Source organism: Nicotiana tabacum, chromosome 22, assembly GCF_000715075.1.
Source record: "Nicotiana tabacum cultivar K326 chromosome 22, ASM71507v2, whole genome shotgun sequence".
Lineage (NCBI taxonomy): Eukaryota > Viridiplantae > Streptophyta > Magnoliopsida > Solanales > Solanaceae > Nicotiana > Nicotiana tabacum.
This window is the reverse complement of record NC_134101.1, coordinates 150,564,697-150,587,630: the sequence shown is the minus strand read 5'-3', so window position 1 is coordinate 150,587,630 and position 22,934 is coordinate 150,564,697. Positions and strand designations below refer to the sequence as shown.

At 38.7% G+C, this 22,934-nt stretch overlaps 2 protein-coding genes across 3 annotated transcripts; one reads left to right on the top strand and one right to left on the bottom strand.

Moving 5' to 3' along the window:
* Positions 1–6,888: 6,888 nt before the first annotated feature.
* LOC107782259 (uncharacterized) lies at positions 6,889–7,737 on the bottom strand. The gene has a single exon (XM_016603125.1). The coding sequence runs from the start codon at positions 7,735–7,737 to the stop codon at positions 6,889–6,891; it is 849 nt and encodes a 282-aa protein (XP_016458611.1).
* Positions 7,738–13,844: 6,107 nt separating this feature from the next.
* Positions 13,845–21,714, top strand: LOC107782260 (protein NETWORKED 1D). 2 transcript variants are annotated; one of them, XM_016603126.2, is made up of 6 exons: positions 13,845–14,120; positions 14,358–14,425; positions 14,548–14,710; positions 14,830–15,102; positions 15,644–19,749; positions 20,424–21,714. In XM_016603126.2, exons 4-6 carry the CDS (start codon positions 15,000–15,002, stop codon positions 21,540–21,542), a joined length of 5,328 nt encoding a protein of 1,775 aa, XP_016458612.2. In that variant the 5' UTR covers positions 13,845–14,120; positions 14,358–14,425; positions 14,548–14,710; positions 14,830–14,999; the 3' UTR covers positions 21,543–21,714. The 2 variants fall into 2 exon arrangements, with proteins under 2 accessions (XP_016458612.2, XP_075100092.1); XM_075243991.1 differs by having other exon boundaries at positions 13,957–14,091.
* The last annotated feature ends 1,220 nt before the right edge of the window (positions 21,715–22,934 follow it).

The following is a 22,934-nucleotide window of genomic DNA, read 5'->3' as shown; positions in this document are numbered from 1 at the left end:
TGATGAAATTGCCAAGGCCCGATTGTCAAGCCACAACCTTGGGGAGCGCGACCAGCGCTCAATCGAGTGGACCCGATCGAGCAAGCCTGTTAGACACTTTCTACCCAACTCTCTTATGACCAAGAGAAAGCGTGTTTCCATTAGTTTAATAGTAGAAGGATCATATATACAAACATTAATAATTCATTTCATTTTGCTACATCATTGTTAAGTTCCCAAAATACATATATATTTTACGATCTAGTGGAACAAGAGTCCAAAACATAACATAATCTATCTGACCTTTCTAGCACCCATACACAACCCACATAATGTCTACAGAGCCTTTAAAGATACAAAAAAGAGCATAAAGATAGTGTCGGCGACAAGACCCCGGTTATACCTCAAAAGTGACTACAACATAGCAAAAGATATAATACAAGACCCCAGAATAAAGTGGGACTCATCGAGTCTGCTGGGAAGAGGATGTTCCACTAGCTGCGATCAACACTGTCTGTTATGGAACCACCTACATCCATTCAAAGATGTAGTGCCCCTGACAAAAGGGACGTTAGTACTGTCGAATAGTACTAGTATGTATAGCTAAAACACTATCTCAATAGAATGAACAATGATATAAGTGGGAAACAGTCATGATGTACAATAAGAGCTTCGAACAATAGTAAAACATCAAGTAAGGATCACAAAAGTTCTCAAATCAATTTCCATCTTATTAGGTTGGGTGACTTTTAGTGCCGATATGCGACAATTCACAATACCACCGTGTTTTTACACGGAGTTAGATCTCGACACGATCGGCTAGGTCATCTCATTTGAGACATCAACCATATCCATAATCTCAATCAATCATTTCCAGCACAGATGCCACCAAGTGTGCGGCATGGCGTCCGATCACGGCCTGATCGGCTAGATCATCTCACTTGAGATATCATCGTTTCAATCAATCATCCCACTTCATATTTCTTCCCCATCTTTCAATACATTGGTACGAGTGGCCCCATTTATCAAGTCATTCTTGGCACTTGGCCGTATTTCACAATTCAAGTTTTCCCTTTTTACACATTCAAATAACATTATCATCAACAAAAATAAGGCCTATCATGTAAGGCATATGTATATATATGGTAAAAATCTTGGAAGATCCTAAGCACATAGAGGCTTATTCATACAAATTGGCATAACAACCTTTGTTCGATTTTTGACGTGAAATCTTAACATTTCTTAACACATAATCCATATCTTTAAACACATCCTCAAAAGGGCAAGATGGCATGACAAGTATTTAGAACAAATATTGAACATATACCATTCAACACAACATATTAGAGATAGTCAATTCTAGTATGATCAATTAGGGACTTACACCAACTACACGAACACCATGGGTTTCGATTCTAAGAAGAAGGAGGTTTAGCCATACATACCTCAATTGAGCCTCTTAAAACTTTAAGATATTCCGAAATTAGCAACTTCAATATATTTTAGCAATTAAGCAAAATTGAACCCAAAATTAGGAGAATGATCATACTTCTAGCTCACTAGAGCATTCTATCAAACACTCTGTGTGCATTAAGGTTTCATGGCCCTTTTTATGAAAGACTCCACCAACCCATACCCCGTTCTTATATATATTTAACTCACATCCTCCCCACATACCTTAGGAACGCATACATGCAAGGTAATCACTCTCATCCCCATGAGTTACCTTCCTAATGGCCCATTCTAGTAACATTTTTAAATTAAGAGTTCGGGTGACAGATTCTTACCTCTTAGGAAGAAGACCTAGGTGTTTATCTTGTTAATCTTTAGGGTGTTAAGCAAGAATTGAAAAGACAATTTGATGAAGATCACTTTATCCCTCTAATACTATCTTTCTCTCTCTAAAGATACCAGAAAACTAGTTCAAAATGGCTCCTTCCATTTATTTTAACGAAGTGGGGTTGGGTTTTAAAACCCAAAAAATAAAGCTCCGGAATAGGTTCTGCGGTCGCATATGCAATGGTTATGTGGTCCACAAAATGACCGCGAAAAGTGGCCCTGGGAGCTGGGCTGGCGCTTCACTCTGCGATCATTATGCGGCCCCAGACCTGTTCTGCAGTCGCATAATGCATCGTAGAACCTCCCTCCGCAAAAGTTCAAGGACAATTATGTGACCAAAGTGCGGCCAACAAAATAATAATGCGGTCGCATAATTAGCCGCGAAACTGACCTCAAAATTGGCCAAAAAGACTGCTTCACTCTGCGGCCCGCAAAGTGATTATGCGGCTGCATAATGGGTCGCAGAAATGCCTACTTCTGCAAAAATATTTCCTTCAACTCCCCAGCGTAATGTTCAATCCAAAAAGTCCGAACCGCGACGAGCTTGAAGAATTTCTACTACTATTAACCCCTACACCTACTTTGGCATCACGTAATCCGGGTTTTGGGGAAAGATTTTATGGGGCCTTACACCTAGCACTGGAGTTAACTGCACTAGAGCGTCTCCTGGCTAAGCCTGACACAACTGACTCTTCGAGTACCGGTTCTGAATATTTGGGAACCGAGGAGGAACTTGAAGAGAATGATGATGAAGGCCAAGATCCTGCACTGACGGCAGATCCGCCCACTTCTCCTAGGGGTCATAGATGCCTCTATCCCCCGAGTTCTAGTAGCGATGAAGTTTATATTTTTTTCCTTTTTCCTTTGTTATTTTCCTTTGTTCATTTGTACTTATGTCGTTTGGCATGTTGACAAATAAGGAAGAATTTTGTTCAAGTATTGCACACAGTTTATTCTTTTTGTGTCGAATTAGATCAGACTACGGGTGTACTTTCTTCCTATAGCTTTTGGTTTTCGGGCATAAATTCTTCCGGAACCATCCCTTTTCTATGAGGGTTTCATAAGAGAGGGCCCTCTTATGCTTACTATACTCTTGAAGAGAACGTCTCATGTTCATTCTGGCAAAAGCATTTGAAGTTTTTTGTTAACTTTTAAATGATAAAATAAATTCATCTTTTGGACATGAAACAAGATAAAAATAAAAGGACTTTATTTTACTCCTTCTATCTTAAAAAGTACATAAGTATTCGTTTGTTGAAAAAAGGAATTGCTAATACATGTGGCTAACTTGTACAACTTATTTCTGTGGGGATGGCCGTGTAGTCCCTGACCCTGATGAGACATTATTGTTCCTAAGTATCATAGTCATGGTTTTCATGGTAATCATGTTATCGTATTCTCATACTATTCCCCTCCAGTGTTTGAATGCAAAGTATGTGAATTGGAACACTAGAAGTCTTGCTCCGTCGAGGAAAAGACTTGTGAACCGTTGAATAATCTTTGGTTCGATGGCAAGCTTTGCTTCCTATTAGGAACTTTTCCATCGAACTAAAGATTATCTATCCATCCCGTAGTGACTTATCATATTGATGTTTTGTCATTTAACAGGTCTTAAATTTGCCGATGATGCTCCTTTCGCAGTATATTTTCCGGTGCTGCCTTGTTAAAAAACCTTGCTAGAAAAACCCGATTGGGACAAAAACTGGTCGAAGGGAAAAAGCGTGTATCACATACTTTCAGTATAGGTAGGATCCACTAGAAGTAATACCTTTTGAGGAGAGTCATGTTCCAGTTGCTTGACAATTTGACTCCATCTTGATTCTCCAGCTCGTATATCCTTTCCTAGTAATAGCTGAAACCCGATAGGGGCCTTCCTACATCGGACCCAACTTCTCAGCGTTAATTTCCCGAGTGTTATGAGTCACTTTCCTCAATCCAAGTCTCATACTTTAAAGTAGAGGATATTGGCTCTTCGGTTGTAGTATCTCTCCATCCTTTGCTTCTGAGCCATCATCCTCACGTGTGCCAAGTCCCTGAATTCATTGAGCAGTTACAGCTTTACCAGCAATGCCTCATTATTTGTTGCTTCATTTGTTCGGAAGAACCGTAAGGTTGGTTCTCCTACTTCTACTGGGATTAAAGCTTCTACGCCGTATACGAGAGAGAAAGGTATATCTCCCGTGCTTGATGTTGTCGGTGTCCGATACGCCATAGTACGCCCGGTAACTCTTCATGACACTTGCCTTTAACTACTTCTAACCTATTTTTGAGGTTTAGAATAATCACCTTATTAGTTGATTTCGCTTGCCCATTAGCGCTCGTATGATATAGTGAAGATGTAATCCTTTTGATTTTTAGGTCTTCAAGAAATTTTGTAATTTTGGATCCTATGAACTGTGGTCCATTATCACATGCAATCTCATTCGGTATTCCGAACTGGCAAATTAATTTTCCCATAGGAAATAGACCACTTTGCGCTCACCAATCTTTTAGTAAGTGCATGCTTCAACTTATTTCATGAAGTAATCAGTTAAAATTAAAAGAAATCTTACCTTTCCGTGTCTCGGTGGCAACAACCCAACTATATCCCTTTCCCATTTCATGAATGACCACGGGGTTACCACTGAATGCAACAGTTCTGCCAATTGGTACACCAAACGTGCATGGCGCTGCCATTTATCGCATTTCCGAACGCCTTTACGTCCTGTTTCATCCAGGGCCGGTAGTATCCTTCCCTATCAACAAATATGCACCGGAATGGTTACCCCAAATTCTGTCATGGATCTCTCATTACGTAGTTCACCTCCGAGGCTCCTAAACATTGGGCCAACGGGCCTTGAAATAATCTCCTATATAATTGTCCACCCAAGAGGCTGTAGCGAGCTGCTTTGGTGCGTAGTGCCCAAGATGCCTTTGGGTCTTCGGGTAGCTTAACATGCTGAAGATAATCGATGAACTCATTCCTCCAGTCCCAGACTAGGTTGGTCGTATTTACTTCACAATAGCCATCCACATACAACACCGAATGTGTAAGTTGAACGACAGTACCGGAGTCGAATCTTTTCATCTCCGTGGACAACCCCAAATTAGCTAATGTGTCTGCTTCTACATTCTCTCCTCCCAGGATGTGTGTGATCGACCACTCCCTGAATTGTGCAAGAAAATTTTGAACTTTAATCACATACTGTTGCATGCATTCCTCATTTGTGTCGAAAATCCCATATACTTGGTTTACTAACAGCTTGGAATCACATTTGATTTCTATGACCTCGGAGCCAAGTCCCCTGACCAATTCAAGTCCTGCAATCAAAGCCTCATACTCGGCTTCATTGTTAGTTAACGGAACAGTTTTTATGGCTTGCCTCAAGGTTTCCCCTCAAGGCGTGATCCGGACCACCTAGAGCGCGGACCCTTTCACATTGAAAGCTCCATCCACGAACAAGGTCCAAACTCTTAATGTCATTTCTGACACCATCACCCTTCTTTAGCGGCCAGATGCAGTAACCTGGGATTGAAATCGCCCATAAAGTCGACAAAAACTTGTGATTTGATCGCAGTCCTAGGCTTATATTCAATATCAAATTCGCTAATTTCAACTACTCATTTGGCCAATCGACCTGATAACTCAGGTTTGTGAAGGACATTCCGCAGGGGAAAGGTTGTCACAATGGCTATCGGGTGGCAGTGAAAATAATGCGTAAGATTTCGAGAAGCGGTTATGAGAGATAAGGCCATTTTTTGAGGTGCGGATCATGAGTTTTTGCTCCTGAAATTTTTTTGCTAACATAATAGATAGGAAATTGCGTACCTTCATCCTTTCAGACTACAACGACACTTACCGCTACCTTTGAGACCACTATATTAGCAGTTGTTCAACTTCCCCAGGCATAGATAGTAGCGGGGGGCTTGATAGATTACATTTCAGGTCTTTTAAGGCATGTTGACATTCTAGAGTCCGTTCGAAATTGTTCTTCTTTAGAAGTAAAAAGAACTGATGACATTTTTTCGAAGATCGAGAGATGAACCTACTTAGAGTGTCCATTCTTCCGGTTAGCCTTTGAACTTCTTTTCAGCTAGTCTAAGATGTCCTCGATGGCTTAGATATTATTAGGATTTAGCTCGATCCCCCTTTTTGAAACCAAGAGACCCGAGAACTTACCAAAGCCAACCCCAAATGCACATTTTTCCGGGTTGAGCTCCATTTTGTGCTTTCTTAGAATATCAAAGGTTTCTTGGAGGTGTTTTAAGTGATCAACTACATTCAAAAACTTGACCAACATGCCATTTATATACACCTCCATTTTTTTGCTTGTTTGTTTCTCTAACATCTTGTTCAAGAGCCTCTAATAAGTGGCTCCGGCATTTTTAAGCCCGAAGAGCATCACATTATATAAATATGTGCCAAAGTTTGTTATGAACGAAGTTTTTTCCTGATCCTCAGGATTCATCTTAATTTGAAGGCATCAAGGAAACTTATTAACTTGTGCTCGATCGTTGTATCAATCATTTGGTTGATGTTTGGTAGTAGTAACGAGTCTTTTGGGCATGCCTTATTCAAATCTTTATAATCTACGCATATACCAAACTTATTATACTTTTTGGAACTACAACTACATTAGCTACCCATTCGGGATACTTAACCTCCCGGATTGAACCGATGTCAAGTAATTGAGTTACCTCTTCCTTAACAAATTTGTTTCTAACCTCGGCTATCAGGCGTTTCTTTTGCCTAATGGGTGACGTGCTTGGGTCTAGGCTTAGCTTATGCAAGGCCACGTCTAGCGGGATACCTGTCATATCTGAGTGCGACAATGCAAAACAATTAAAGTTAGCTTTAAGGAAATTAATAAATCCTGACCTGAGCTCGAGATTGAGTCATGTTCCCAAGTGATATTTACCCTCCAAGAATTCCTCAAACAAAGTCACGTGTTCAAGTTATTCTGTCACGGACTTGATTACATCTATCTTTTCCAATACCTGAAAGTATCTCGGTACCTGGTGAGATTCCAACGACTCCTTACCTTTATCATCTTCACTCGACTTGGGAGCAGGTGTTGGTTCTTGTAATTACTATTTGCTGGGTTCCTCTCTTTTACTGCTAGAAATTGACATTGCGTTCATTTTCTTCGCTGCCAGTTGATCTCTTCTTATTTGTTTGATTCCCTCTGGAGTCGAGAATTTCAACAGTTGGTGATATGTTAATAGTACGTCCTTCATTTCATGTAACCACGATCTGCCGAGAATTAAGTTGTAGCCAATGTCACCATCCACCACTTCAAATAAGGTGGTCTTTCTAACCCCTTTGGCGTTCGTGGGAAGTAAGATCTCTCCTCGGGTTGTCACACTTTTCAGGTTGAAACCGGCGAGAAGCTTTATTGCCGGAATGATACTTCCTGTTAATTTGGCTTGTTCCAGCACTCTCCATTGGATGAAGTTGGCTGAGTTTCCCGGGTCAACCAAAACATATTTAATCTTAAAATCTAGAACATTAAGAGAAACTATCAGGGCATCGTTATGCGGTAGAAGAAGTCCGTCGGCATCTTCCTCCGTGAAGGTGATGTCATCTTCAGCGACTTCCCAGAGTCTCTTGTTATGGGTCACCAATAGCTTTGTTTTGTTGGCTGCCGATAAAGTTACACCGCTGATTTCGTTCCCTCCGAAAATCATGTTGATAGTTAGCAGAGGAAGGTCATCCTCTATTTTCGTGGGTTCTGTGTTGTCCCGGTTGTGGTTGTAATTGTTCTTGTCTCGGTCGCTCAATAACTTTGTGAGATGGTCGTTCTTTACCTCCTCATGTAGATGCCGGTAGTCTCCATTTCTGTGGCTGTGAGTCCCATGATATTCGCAACATAAGTTGGGATCCCTCTGGCAGGGTTCAGATTTGATTGGCTTCGGAAACGTTTCCTTGATATTTCTCATTGTTGATACCAACTCTACTACGCTGATGTTGAAATTATAATTTGACAACCTGGGATATGAGGAATCCCAGGTCCCAGAAACCTCTTTTTCTTGTAGCGACCTATTGTTCTGGCCACTATCAGTTCTTCTATCGGGAGTGAAACTATCCGAGGATCGAAACCCTTTGTTGTCGCATCCTTCTCTCTTGTAAGTCAACAATCGTCCTTTAAAAGATCGCCTATTTTCATAAAAAAACATCCTTGAATTTATCCCGGTCCGTGTCTCGGTCCCGTCCCTTGGTTCATGTCGGAAACCCAAGCTAATCATCTTTTATCCCTATCTTAGATTTATTGCGGTAATAGACATATGCCCATATGGTTGCTTGGAGCTCGATCATGTTTTCCTTTAGCTTTCGGGAGCGTCGGAGCTCCTCGGGTTCAAACCCTTAGTGAACGCCTCAGCTGCCGATTCGTCTGGTATGGCCGGTAGCAGCATCCTCTCTTTCTGGAATCCAATGACGAACTCCCGCAGCAAGTCAGACCCACCCTGTGTTATCCTGAATACGTTCACCTTCTGATCTTGGACTTTTCAGGCCCTAGCATGGGCCTTTATGAATGAATCTATGAGCATTTCAAAAGAATCAATTGAATGCTCGGGTAAAAGCGAATACCATGCCAAGGCCCCTCTCGTGAGGGTTTCTCTGAATTTTTTCAGCAGAACTGACCCAGTCTCATATTGAGCCAAATAGTTTCCTTTCACCGCCATTGTATAAGTTGTGATGTGCTCTTGAGGATCTAAAGTCCTATCGTACTTTGGTATGTTTGGCATCTTGAATCGTTTCAAAATCAATTTCGGTGTTGCGCTCAACTTAAATAGTAACTGGGTGTACTTCTCAGATCTAGGCCCTTCAAAACTGGTGGTGCACCCGGAATCTGATCCATTCGGGCATGAAACTACTTCACGTTCTGATCCATCCGCTCATTCATCTCCGTCATGAATCTCATGAGTTTGATTTTAAAAGAATCACTACCGTTGTCATTATCGGACCCGCTGCCGATTCCCCCGGCTCCGTCGAAACCGGCCTCACCCCTTGGGGTGTTATCATCAACTCTTTGAGCCTTTTGATTTGCAGGAGCGCTGGGAGGAATTGGGCCTCTTCTGTTTGCATTGTTGGAAGCACTTAATAATGCCTTCTTTAGTTCCGTCATGACCTGGTCGTGCCTTGAGAGATGGTCCATGATGGCTTTTTGCTGCTCTCTCAAGATCCTTACTGTTTTCGCTACATGCTCGTCCTTTACATCATTGGGAGATATCTCCCGCACATGTTGGGGATATTGTTTGCCATGGTCCGGAGTTGTCACGTCCCTCTCGTTATGGGTATCACTGATTGAGTCCTCATGTTGAAGTAGATTTTTGTGTGCCTCAACGTCGTGTGCGATGTTGACATCGTTAGCTGCCATTTTTTAAATTTTTTCTAAGAAACAAATAATCAAACGAGTTAGTAATAGAAGCAAGGACCAATTCAATTACCCAACTGTCTAAGACCCATGGTGGGCGCCAAACTATTTACTCGTAAAACGGTATAGTTGAATTTGTTAAATAGTTTATAGACAAGCGAATTGATTTAATCCAAATATAATAAATTAGATTAAAAATAAGACTTCACATTAAAACCAAAGGAAATGGCAGGCTTAGCTCCGAGAGCGATGCTTCCGAGGACAGAACTAAGAGCAATATAAAACATAAAGTAAAGTTGTATTATTTAACTTGAGAATATAATAAAGCATAAGTTTTGCCAGAAATTTCGTGTATTTGCAATGGTTGTTGAAGCTACTATTTATAGATATACCTAGGAAACAAGATCATAGGATAAACCCCTCTTAAATGACAACAAGGGGGCTATTGATGAGTATGTAACAGTATGCTATCAATGCAAATATTCTGTGAAACGGCAATCCATTTAATGCCAGGAAATTAAGTGCTTTCCGATGGCAAACATTCGATATGCTCACGTTGATTGTGCTCCCTTCAAGGTTCATCTGATACCAAGAGTAGTTGTCGTTTTCGGTACTAGCCGTTACTTGATTCATCTTCTGCCTGTCTCCAGTTCCACGTGTCACGATATCATTCGATCATTTAATACGAACCAAATTTTACCCTATACATATACGCGATTCTAATTTTTTTTTTTGTAGGATCCAATATAATCTTATTTTAAGGAATGCATTTAAAATGACAGATACTAGAGAACATACTTATAGAGATAGGAAAAAGCTAGTCATTTTGATTAATTATTTTTTCGGTTCATTAGAAAATAAACTAAATAAAATTCTTAAATCCTTTAGTAAGCCACACGGTCCAAATCACCCGGAGAAGAAATTCCTTTTCCTTTAGTGCATTCTCCCGGATTATCCAATCCTCTTCGTGTTTGTGACTTTCATCAGTAAAAAATCTATGTATTAGTTCACCTCCCTTTAAACATAGTTGACAGTGGTCTTGTTTGCTTCCAGCAAACATTTACAATCTTCAATTATAGCCCTTAAAGGATCATACTGTATGTCATCCTCTTTGATAAGCTTGAGGGCAAATAGGGAGTAGTTTCCAGTTTGCTATATCGCTTTCTTTTGCTAATTTTAACCCATATTTAATGCCCATAATTCCGTAATAAGGATTGAGATAGATTCCATCTTACCTGAATATCCTAGCATCCACTTTCCTTGAATTTTGATTAATTGTTAGCTAATGGAATTGACACACTTAATTATCCTGATAGGAAAATGCACAATGGAGAATTATTAACGCACAGAAATAAATACTGTAACTATAGCCAATTTAGGCGTTTTGATATGCTCTTAATTCAAATTATTATAGGCTATTATGGAGGATGATTTAGTTGAGGATCAGAATAGATTCTTCTGGAAAAAGACAAATCCTGAGGCAAAGCAAGCAATGATGTAGGCATGTGAGTGAATGTATTATTAGATATATGGGTAGGAGAATTTCCTTACGGGAGGAAAAGCAGGTGATATGATTGAGCCATCTAATCTAGGCAATCACCAAATGTACCTACCTTACTGTTAGAAATCATCATGAAATATCAATTTTTAAATATTTAAATAGGCCATTCAGTGCTGTTACTTTTTCGTATCAATATGTTGAAAAATGAATTTTCAACGGTCGAATTCTTTTAATTTTGATTTTTGACTTTTGAAGAATGAAAAGTGCTAAATACTTTTTTGATAGAGGAAGACTAGATTTCTCAGTTCGAATCATTTTCTCTAAAAAAATAAAAAATTGGGTTTGAAATCTAAGAAAAAGAAGGAAAAGGTGCCGGTAATAATACTACTATTTCGCGGACATCTTACAAAATTAGAATGATAAAAGAATTAACAATTTTACCAATAAGTTGACAGTTAAGCTTGAATTTGTTTGAATGACAGACTTTATCTTGTTTTTGAGGCACACTACAATTGTGTGCTTATCTTTTATTCCATCGTGAATTATTTGATTATTGTTGGAATGGACAACTCAAGATTTTGGGTTTTCTAATTCTTGTATGGTATCATCCATCATTCACTTGACATTGCCCAAGAGGCAACTTGGAAAATGAAACCACACAAGGTTATGGTCGGGGCCGTGCTAGGGTTTGGTTGAACATAATAATTTTGACTTAAATTTTCTATTTATTTTAAAAAAATTATTAAATATATAAAAATTATTAAATTTAAATTCAATAATTTAAAAGGACTAAAATTCTGGATCCACAGAATTCATATTCTGGCTCGCCTATAGTTATAGTGGGATGGATAAGATCCTTCATCCTTAATCAGAGGCCTCTACTTCGAGTCATGAAATTACAACAACAAAAATCTTAATAAGGAATACTTCCTTTTAAATGAGTCTAATTTGGATTAGTCTCAAAACTAAAAAACACATGAAAAATGGAACAGAAATAGGAAGAGAAAAAGAAAGAGAATAAAAGGGGTGATTGAAGAGGGCATGATAAACGTGGGCCATATATAGAAATGAAGAAGAATATTGTGTGTCTTGTCAGGATTGAAGAGCCGTGGGCGTTGCCACCGGCCAAGCCGCCCCCACCTTTTTTAAAGAGCTCACCAACCTGTTTTCTAACCAGTACTACTTTCTTTTACTTTATTCGTTTTCCACATTATTCAGATTTTGGCACCACGCATTGTGCGTCGATGCTGACCATTTTCAGATGTGCGTGCTCTCTGTCTGATTTATCATAAGACTTTTATTTCATCGTCTAAAAATAGATTATTTTATTATTTTTATTAAAATAATGTTCACATCAATTTACATACATTTCGACTATTCCACGAATATTTGTTATCTCTCACCATCGGTACATGTACAAATAAGTTATCCACCAGAATAAATAGATTACAAGAGTCACCTTGTATTAAAATTATCTATCAATTAAAAGATAATTACAGAGAATTTTATAATTAGTATTGATTGGTAATATGAAAGAGTTAGTAATCCTATTATACAGTCTACAGTCTACTTCTTATATCTAAACTATTACTCCTTCTGTTCACTTTCTTTATTAGTCCGTTCCGAAAAGAATGACACATTTCTACAATTGAAAAAAATTTAACTCTAAACTTTTCATTTTACCATTTTACTCTTAATGAAAAGCTTTTATAAGTAGAAATTGCACGGGGCGCCCTATTTGGTCGCCCCCATTTAACCTATACCCATTTTTTTAAAAAACTTTTAACTTGTACCCACTTTTTAAACAACTTCAGCCCATTTTTCCTCCTCATTCGTTTTCTTCTTGTTCTTCTATTAACAACTGAAAATTAAGACTTGGTCAAGTTTTTTTATAAATACAGACGGAAATCTCAAGAAAGGAAGTTTCTTTTACTTGTCTATTGCTTATGGTATTTTGTTCCCGGCTTCTCACTAAGGAAAAGACAATCTTCAACTGTCAAATGACTCATTGCTTTGGATCAAGCAGGCCTTTAATAAAAAACAATTTCTACTTAAAAACTTAATATTTACAGTATTGGACTCAATTAGTTGATGATATTCTCTAAGTAAATTTTCTTTTCTGTTTTGTTTTATAGCTAATCTTAGAAGGAAACACAGATTCCCATTGTAAGCGTGAGCAATGGTTTTATATGTTCTTCCTTTTATGTTTTGGTTAGAGTCGCAAAAGTGAAAGAAACAAATACCTATGAACAAGGGGAAGTTTACACTCATGGTGTAAATAGGCTAAAACTTCAGCTTTAGAGCTGAAGTTCGCTAGTTACAAACAAAAACTTCAGCTCGAGAGCTGAAGTTCAACAGTTACAAAACAAAAACTAGAGATGAAGTTCGACAGTTACAAAACAAAAACTTCAGCTCTAGAGCTGAAGCATACAAACAAAAACTTCAACTCTAGAGCTGAAGTTCGCCAGTTACAAAACAAAAAACTTCAGCTCTAGAGTTGAAGTTCGACAGTTACAAAACAAAAACTTCAGTTCTAGAGCTGAACTTCAGGTACGACTACTAGAATGCTGAAGTTTTGCGTGATTGCCTTTGCTACTTCAGCCCCGCATGCTGAAGTTATGGGAAAAAGCGGGTACACTTGCAATTTTTTTTACACAGCGGGCACAAGTTAAAACGTGATACAAAAAGCGGGTATAGATGCAAATGCCCCCTTTTATAACAACGCAAATGTCATGGCCCCATAAAGTTTTTACCCCTTAAGCTTTTAAGACCACAAGTTTTAAAAATCTTCTTTTTTTCCTTAAATTTCGAGCCAAATCAAATTATCTCATCTAAATTGAAACGGAGGGAGTAACATTTTTATTAATCCAACTTCTCATTCTTTCTTTCCTTAACAATCATGCGAAAGAATTTTGTATGTTTTATTTTGGATTTCTCTTACTTCCGGTTAAAAGAAAACTGGAAAGGTAGAGGGGGCAAATTGGTAATTTCAAATTGGTGCGCAGTCATTAGAGTCAACGTTGGAATCACTGTAGAGTACAGACACTGCATCTTCCGAATTTTCCAAATCCAGAGGACAATCTTGTCATTGTGCATGGTGTAATTATGTCATTTACCATGTGTCCGCAGGCAATAAATAAATATATAAGAAATTACGAAATCTCAAACATAAAACAGGACAGGCGTTACTTCTAACTGTGCCTACTTTTGTCTCTTTCTTGTCTTTTTTGCCCCTGCTTTTCTGTTCTTCCCTACTACTATTGGACAATGGACACTTTAGCTCATACAGTAGGTATCCCAGCGAAGCGTATCAAAAAGCCAAAGAAATTCCAGAGAGATCTAACTGCATAATGGGTTGACACAGATAAAACCTAAACTAATAGAAAAAAACAGAGGAATTGTTCTATTTTGCGGCTGGTAATCCCATTTTTGTTCTCCTTTTCTTGGTAATTTCTTACTCTCAAAAACATGAATTTATTCCATGATCATCTTAGTTTTTCTATTCAGTTCGAGTTTTTGTTGACTTTCAGTCAACCCCTTTATGGCTTTTTAATGTTTTATTGATCGAGCTATAATTTTTAATGTATCCTTAAATTTGACTTGTTGCTTCTGGATTAAGCAACTACTTTTTGGTCTAGTATTGTGAATGATCTAACCCAGTTTTTTTCCTTTTTCTGACTCAGTGATCTGCAGAGTTTGTTCGATTTTATGTTTAAAGACCCTTCTGTTTAGATTACAGCTCGTTGATCAGGTAATTTTATTTATTCTTAATCATAGCTTTTTTACAGTCTTTATTAGCCTTGACTACACTGTTTTTTTTATTTAAAACTTGTTTTATTCCTTAAATCTTTATCTCCTTGCTTATACTTGCAGGGAGTAATAAATCAAGATATGTAAAACCCATCACTGAGCTTTGAATTGGGTGTCTCAAAGTTCTAATATATTCCTTTCAGAGGCTATATTTTTTCCTGGCTTATATTTGAGGAGCAATATGCATAATTTGTTATATGAAAATGGACTTGGATTTCAGTAATCTGTAAGTTTCCTCCTAATCACAGATTTTACAGTCTATAATTCGCCTCTAGAACGCCAAGTTTTAGTTTGTAACTGTATGGTTTCATTCCTTAATCTTCATTTTCTTGCTGTTATCTACAGGGACTGATAGAACAAGACTTATAAAATCTATCATTGAGCATTGAATTGGTTGTCTTGAAGTTCTAGTATATTCGTTTTCAGTTGTATATTTTTTTTCCTGGTTCACATTTGCTGAGTTTGGACTACATTTGAGGAGCAATCTGCATAATCTGTGATATAAACTTGCAAAGATGGCAACTTTGTCGCATCAAGATTCTCGACGCATGTACTCGTGGTGGTGGAATAGTCACATTAGTCCCAAAAACTCAAGATGGCTACAGGAGAATCTCACAGGTACTGCTGTTTTCTTTCTTTGTTGCGGGAATAGAATTTTGCTTATGCTAGAGTTATCTAAGGAGAAATTCCCTCTTCTTTGAGGTGGTCATTAATGGAAGAATATATTGTTCTAGCTCGGCCTTTATTTCCTTTTAGTGAGAGTACTTTGCATGAAGCATTGATTTCCTGCCACGTATCGTTCATGATTGGATCATTGTGGTAATGATTAAGGAGATCTCGTGGTGATTAAGACAGGATGAAGTGCTCTTTTTTTATTTATGGAAATGTCCATCAGTTTCAGAAATGGTAACGTTGTGTTATCGATCAAAAAGACATACAGGGATGGTAACATCGATGTTGTTCACGAGGTGGAGTTATTGTTCTATTCCTATCATGCTCTTGATGGCTTTAAACCTCAATGACTTATGTGCATTTCTGTTTATAAAATTTTGCAGATATCATCTTCAAATGTGGCTTCTCTTTTTTTTCTCTAAGTATTTCTCTCTCATGTGGTGTTTCCTGAACAGCTTCTAATACAATTCACTGTTCGCTTTGCTAGATATGGATGTAAAAGTCAAAGGAATGATCAAACTCATAAATGAAGATGCTGATTCTTTTGCAAGGAGAGCGGAGATGTACTATAAGAAACGGCCAGAATTAATGAAATTTGTAGAAGAATTCTATAGAGCATACCGTGCATTGGCTGAAAGATATGATCATGCAACCGGGGTGATCCGGCATGCCCACCAGACCATGACAGATCTTGGACTTGGAGACGATTCGCTGGCGGGTTCTGATCCTCAAACACCGGAGCTAACCCCAATGCGCGGTCTTTTTGAACCTGAAGAGATGCAGAAAGATGCTCTTGGAATTTCTTCTCATGATCTCAAGAGCAATGGAGCATTCACAGATGAGTCACACTCAGTGATGAAAAGAAAAGTATTGAAGCAGCGCAATGATGTGTTTGCTGATGGAAGGGTTAGGAAGGGTCTGGATTTTAGTGAGACAGAGGAGAAAGCAGCAGGAGTGCAGACCAATGAGAGAAACAGTTTCGAATCGCGAGCACTTCCAGATTCAGAGTGCAAAGTTGAATCTGAGGAGATTCTGACATTGAAGAAAGCTCTTGCCCAAGTGGAAGCTGAGAAAGAAGCAGGCCTTATTCAGTACCAACAGACATTGGAAAAGTTATCTCATCTGGAGTCAGTAATATCTCGAGCCAAAGAGGATTCCCGAGGATTTGGTGAACGAGCAAGCAAAGCTGAAGCTGAAGCCCAAACCTTAAAGGAGGCACTCTCTGCATTGGGAGCTGAAAAGGAGGCTAGTCTTCAGCAGTATCAGAAGTCCTTAGACAGGATCTCTGAGTTGGAGAATACCGTTGCCCATTCCCAAGAGAACGCTGCTGCACTTGGTGAAAGAGCTGGCGAGGCTGAACTTGAAGCCCAATCTTTAAGAGAGGATCTCGCTAAGGTAGCAGCTGAAAAAGATGAAGCTCTCAAGCAGTATATGCAATCTCTTGAGATGATAGCAAAGCTCGAGAACAAATTAATGTGCGCTGAAGAAGATGCAAAAAAGTTAACTGAGAGGGCTGAGAAAGCAGAAAATGAGGTTGAATCTCTCAAACGGGACATACTAAAATTGACTGGGGAAAAAGAAGCTGCGGCTCTGCAGCTTCAGCAATGCTTGGAAACCATCTCCATTTTAGAGGAGAAGCTTTCTTGTGCCAAAGAGGAGGCCCAAAGGTTGAATGCAGAGATCAACGACGGAGTTGCCAAGTTAGAAGGTGCAGAAGAGCGCTGCCTTTTATTAGAAAGATCCAATAAATCTCTTCAGTCTGAGCTGGAATCTCTGACACTGAAGATGGGTACCCAAGGTCAAGAACTTACAGAAAAGCAGAAGGAACTGGGAACCTTGTGGACTTGTGTACAAGAAGAACGTTTGCGTTTTGTTGAGGCTGAAACTGCTTTCCAAACTCTGCAGCATCTGCATGCCAAAGCTCAGGAAGAAATGAGGGCGCTGGCTTCAGAGCTTCAGAACCGGTTACAGGTGTTAAAGGATTTGGAAACTCGTAATCAAACATTGCAGGATGAAGTCCAGAAGGTTAAAGAGGAGAACAAGGACCTCAATGAGATAAATGTATCATCAGCTATATCTACGAGGGATATGCAAAATGAGATATCTAGCTTAAGGGAAGTGAACGGAAAACTCGAGGTAGAGGTTGAGCTTCGAGTGGACCAAAGAAATGCTCTTCAGCAAGAAATCTACTGCCTTAAGGAAGAACTTAATGATCACAACAAGAAATTATTGTCTATTGTGACACAGGTGCAGGCAGTAGGCCTTGACCCAGAATGCTTTGAATCATCTGTCAAGGAGCTGCAAGATGAAAAGTCAAATCTGAACGAAGCATGTGAGAGGGAAAGAAGTGAAAAAGTAGCTCTTCTGGAGAAGCTACAAGTGTTCGAGGAGCTTGTTGAGAAAAACTCCATTCTGGAAAATTCTCTGTCGGATCTGAGTGCTGAACTGGAAGCTGTGAGAGGAAGTTTACAGGCATTAGAAGACTCCTGTCAATCTCTTCTAGAGGAGAAATCTGCACTTCTCAATGACAAAGCCACTTTAACGAGTGAGTTGCAAGTAACCATTGAGAATCTGGAAAAAGTCTCAGCTAAGAATACCGTTCTTGAGAATTCCCTTTCTGATGCTCATGTTGAACTTCAGAGCTTAAAGGTAAAATCAAAGAGCCTAGAGGATTCATGTGAAATACTAGTCAAAGAGAAAGCAGATCTTGCCTGTGAAAAGGAAAGTCTATTTTCTCAGTTGCAGGCTGCACAAGTTGCACTGGATGATCTGGAGGGAAGGTATTCAGTACTGGAACAAAGGCATTCAGCTTTGGAGAAAGAGAAGGAATTGACTCTTCATGCAATGGAGGAGCTGAGGATTTCTTTAGATGCAAAAATTTGTGAACATGACAGATTTGTCCACATGAGTGATGCACGGTTGGCTGGTATGGAATCAGAGATGCATCTTTTGCAGGAAGAATGTCAATTAACTAAGCAAGAGTTTGATAAGCTGCTCGAAAATGCTACGGAGTCTGACATTCTCAACTTCGCCTTAAAGACATCCACCCTAGATCTTGAAGGAAAAGGTTCTTCTTTGCTGTGTGAGTATCAGAAGCTTTTTGAAGCATCTGCATTATCTAAAACTTTGATTTCTGATTTAAAGCAACAGAATGTTGAACAAAAAATGGAAATGACATCCTTGTTTGATCAAGTTAGTACTCTGAGAAATGGGATATTTAAGTTGCTGAAGGCTCTTGATATTGTTCCAAACCATGTATGTCAAGACAGGAAAGACCAAGTACATCTTGACCATATTTTTCATAGAGTTGAAGTTGCTAAAGAATCATTCTACAAAACTGAGGAAGAAAATCACCAAAGGGCTATTCAGATGAATGTTCTTGTCACATTGCTGGAGCAATTAAAACTAGAGGTGGAGCATCTTGTTGCTGAAAAGAAAATTATCGGGCAGGAGTCAAATATCAAATCGGAGCAATTATTGGCGTTGCAGAGTGAAGCCATTAAACTCAAAGAGGGTAGTGAAGAACTGAAATTAAAAATCAGGGAGAAGGATCACAGAGGGGAACTGCTAGAAATTGAGAACTGTAACCTGGCAAAAGCATTGCAGTTGGCAGAAGATGAGTTGAAGAATGTTAAAAGTATGAGGGATCAGCTCAATCTTCAAGTAAATGATGGCAAAAATCTTTTGTTTGAGAAGGATATTGAGCTTCAGGGAATGGAAGAGAAGCTTTATCTTACTGAAACTGAGAAATCTGTGTTGCATCAAATTTTGGAGAACTTGAGCAGAGAACTAATTGGGAGTAAAAGAATTGTGGAGGACCAAGAAATAAAGATCCTAAAGTTGTGTGCTGACAATAACCAATTGAGCACAGAAAAAGCAAAACTTTCCGAGGCCAGTCAATTATTGCGGGAAGGACTTCAGCAATATCGTGGAGAGCTTGAAAAACTGAAAAAATTGTTGTTTGAGAAGAACATTGAGCTTCAGGGAATGGAACAGAAGCTTTATCTTACTGAAACTGAGAAATCGGTGTTGCATCAAATTTTGAAGAACTTGAGCAGAGAACTAATTGGGAGCAAAAAAGTTGTGAAGGACCAAGAAATAAAGATCCTAAAGTTGTGTGGTGACAATAACCAATTGAGCACAGAAAAAGCACACCTTTTTCAGGCTAGTCGATTATTGCGGGAAGGACTTCAGCGATCTTGTGGAGAGCTTGAAAAACTGAAAATGCAAGAGGAAGCCTTGCATAATGAGCTCCATAAGCAATTGAATGATATTGACGCACAGAAGTTAGAGATGGATGTGCTTTTAGGTGAGTTGCAGGTCTCAATGTTCTACCAAATCCTTTACGAGCAGAAGATTCATGAGCTTGCACAAGCATGTCACAGCTTCGATGTTCAGATCACTTCAAAGGATGAGGATATTAAACTTTTGAAAGAAAAAGTGAAAACTTTGGGTACTGAAAATGAAGACCTTAACAGTCAACTTGCTGCATATGGACCTGCAATCTTGTCTTTGAGCCAATGCATATCATCCCTAGAGAAGCACTCCTATTTGCACGGGAAGCCCAAAAAGCCTGATACTGAGGACACAAAGGTAACTAACTGCTCCAATGTCCTCTGCTTGGCTTCTTTTAGCTGGACACTAGGGTTAGTAATAGTATACTATTAGAAAGCTCCTGGAATAATCTTGTCCATTAATATGCTAATTGGTTGCTGATATATTATATGTGTGTATGCGTGTGTGTATATATGTTAGTATCATATGCCACAAGATGCTTCTCAATCGAAGAAAAACACATTCTCAATTGTATTTTGTGTAATTTATATCAACAATTGTATCATCTTCTATCCTCTCCATCTCTGTGTGGTAAGTTGCAATATTTTAACTAATATGTGATGGACCTCGATATTTGGCATAGACAATATCATGATCAAGCTTAGGTATTTATTTCCTCGAATTTAGTGACTAGAAACTTCATTACTCCTAGTGATGATAAATCTTCTAGTGTAGGGTAAAAATACCAGAAACATTTGTGTACAAAAGTAAACCCGTGCGTGATGGTGGTGATGCTCCTGCAACTTGAAATCTAGGGGAAATTAGATTAATGCAGCCTTAGTACTGCATTCTAAAGGTTTATTCTGAAGAATTTAAACCTTAGAGATATGAACAAATTGAGGTTTTCTGACCTTAAAAAAAAAAAACTAAAAATTGGAGGTTTCTGTTTTCCTTGTATAGGTGAGCTAAAAATTATCTTCGCTTATTTTCAGGACATTGTAGTAGCATATCCAGTTGACAGCACTCATTTGGAAGACAATGAAAATGCTGTGACAACCGATGCATTTTTGGACCTGCACGGATTGGAAATAAGAGTTCGAGCTGTTGAGAAGGCATTGGTCGAAATGCAGCAGCTTTTGGGGCAGGAAAATGTTAACATGCAAATGAAGCTACAGGCTGCAATGCAACAGATTGAGGAGTTAAAGTCAAAGAGCAGCCTCCGTAAAAGAAACTCAGCACCTAAATCTGAAATATTTGAGGCAGAAAGCGGAATTTTGACCAAGGATATAATGCTTGACCACGTATCTGAGTGTTCATCCAACAGAATTGGCAGGAAAGAGGAACAGGATGAGACTAATAATCTAGTTTTTGACCTATGGGATCCTGCCAATCCTACTGTTATTGGTAAAGCAAAGTTGGATGATACTCCAAATGCTGAAAATGATATTGATTTCCATAAGCGTGTTATATCTGTGAAGAGAAAGTGTCAAAATCCTGCTTCAGATGAGTTAGGTGAGAAGGATTCGAGTGAGGGCAAATTGAACATCTCAAAAAGATCAACAGCATCCACTCAAGAGGGAAACAAGAGGAAGGTCTTAGAGAGGCTTGATTCAGATGTGCAGAAATTGACGAATCTTCAGATCACAGTAGAAGACTTGAAGAGGGAACTCGAGATTACTGAGAAAGGGAAAAAGGGTAAAGCTGTAGCTGAATTGGAAACTCTCAAAGGACAGCTCAATGAAGCTGAGGCTGCTATTCACAAGTTATTCGATCTTACTGGTAAGTTGATGAAAAACATGGAAGATAGCTTTGGATCTTCTGATATGAAGTCTGCATTGGAGTCGGAAGAGATTGGAAATGTTAGTAGGAGGAGAATATCAGAACAGGCACGAAGAATATCTGAGAAAATTGGGCGGTTGCAATTGGAGGTTCAGAAGTTGCAATTTGTTTTACTGAAACTCAACGACGAAAGCAAAGGAAATAGTAAGGCCTCTGAGACAAAAAGAAGGGTTCTATTGCGAGATTATCTTTATGGCGGAGTTAGAAAAAGCAACAGGAAAAAGAGAGCTCCATTTTGTGCATGCATCCAACCTCCAACTCAAGGAGATTGAAGTTTTAAATGATGTATGCAGTTTACATATGTTAGCTGACTAGTTTATAGTTTTCACTTGTGTCCATATACTTGTTTTAGTTTCGCAATGAATATATTCAGAATCTTAACCTCCTTTTGAGAGAATTTGCTGTATATTCGCGTCCAGTTAAAAGATGCAGCGTTTTTATTTATGATTGTTTTCTTGTTTGGCTCTCAGTATATATTTTTTCAACAGCAGTTACTTGTGTATATGCATTTGGATAAAACCTGATTGGCTGTATCATGTATGTATATTTGTCTCGTGTAATATCTTGGATAAAGCAAAATCTCTTAAAAGAAATCAGGTGCATTTTACTAGGTTGAAGCACAAAAGTAAAGAAAGTAGTAGAATCAAATATGATTGCCGGAATCTTCAGATTACTAATTCCAGTTATTATGAACGTTTACGTGTAATTATCTTTTTTTGTAATCATATGGTGTAAACATTCTTTTGCACAGTTGATGTATAAACGTTAAACTCTTTTTTATTCGTGAATCGCAATCCCTGAGTATTAGATTGGTGGTAGTTTGAGTTGTGTATATCTCTAATCCTTAATTCTAATAATTGATACACCCAAGAAACTGAAAAAGAAGTCCTGCAATTTTCTTCAAGTTACTTGTTACCAGGGCAAGGCCTAATTTTAGGGTTTTGATCAATATTTTGGTATCGGATTTGAGTGAATTTGGTATGGTTAGACTCATAAGTGAATGGGTATTCATAATTTCTGACTTTTGCTCGATTCCAAGACGTGGGCTCGGGGAGAATTTTTGGGCGTTTTTCTATTTTCTTACCTTAGCTTCGATTCTTTTAGTTATACTCGTTGTTTGTAGTTATATTTACATTATGATATTGATTTGATTAGATTCGAGTCACTCAGAGTTGGATACTCGTGGCAAGAGCATGATTTCAGATTGATTTTGAGCTGGTTCGGGGTAAGTGACTTGCCAAACCTTGTGTGGGGGAACTCCCCTTAAGATTTGGTATTGTTGTTATATGAATGTCGTGTAGTGACTAGTGCGTACACGCGCTAATTGTTAGAAAACCCCATTTTCATTAAATAAATATCAGTGTTTCCTTTTTGTTGAGCACTACTTGTATTTTAAAGCCTACTGTTTAGCTTAGGAAAGCATACTTAAGTGACTTAGCTGTTCTATCTACTTAAACTGTTTACTTGAATTCTGTGCAGCATGTTTAGAATAGAAATCTCTGCTTTTCTTAGTACGAACTTGGATAAAATTGTGGATTCTTTCTTGATATTGTTGTGTGTTTACTTTGGGACTACGGGATGGTATCCTAGGATATCCCCCTACATGTTTACTTTGGGACTACGGGTCGGTATTTCCGGGAGATCCCTCTGCACATTTATATTTG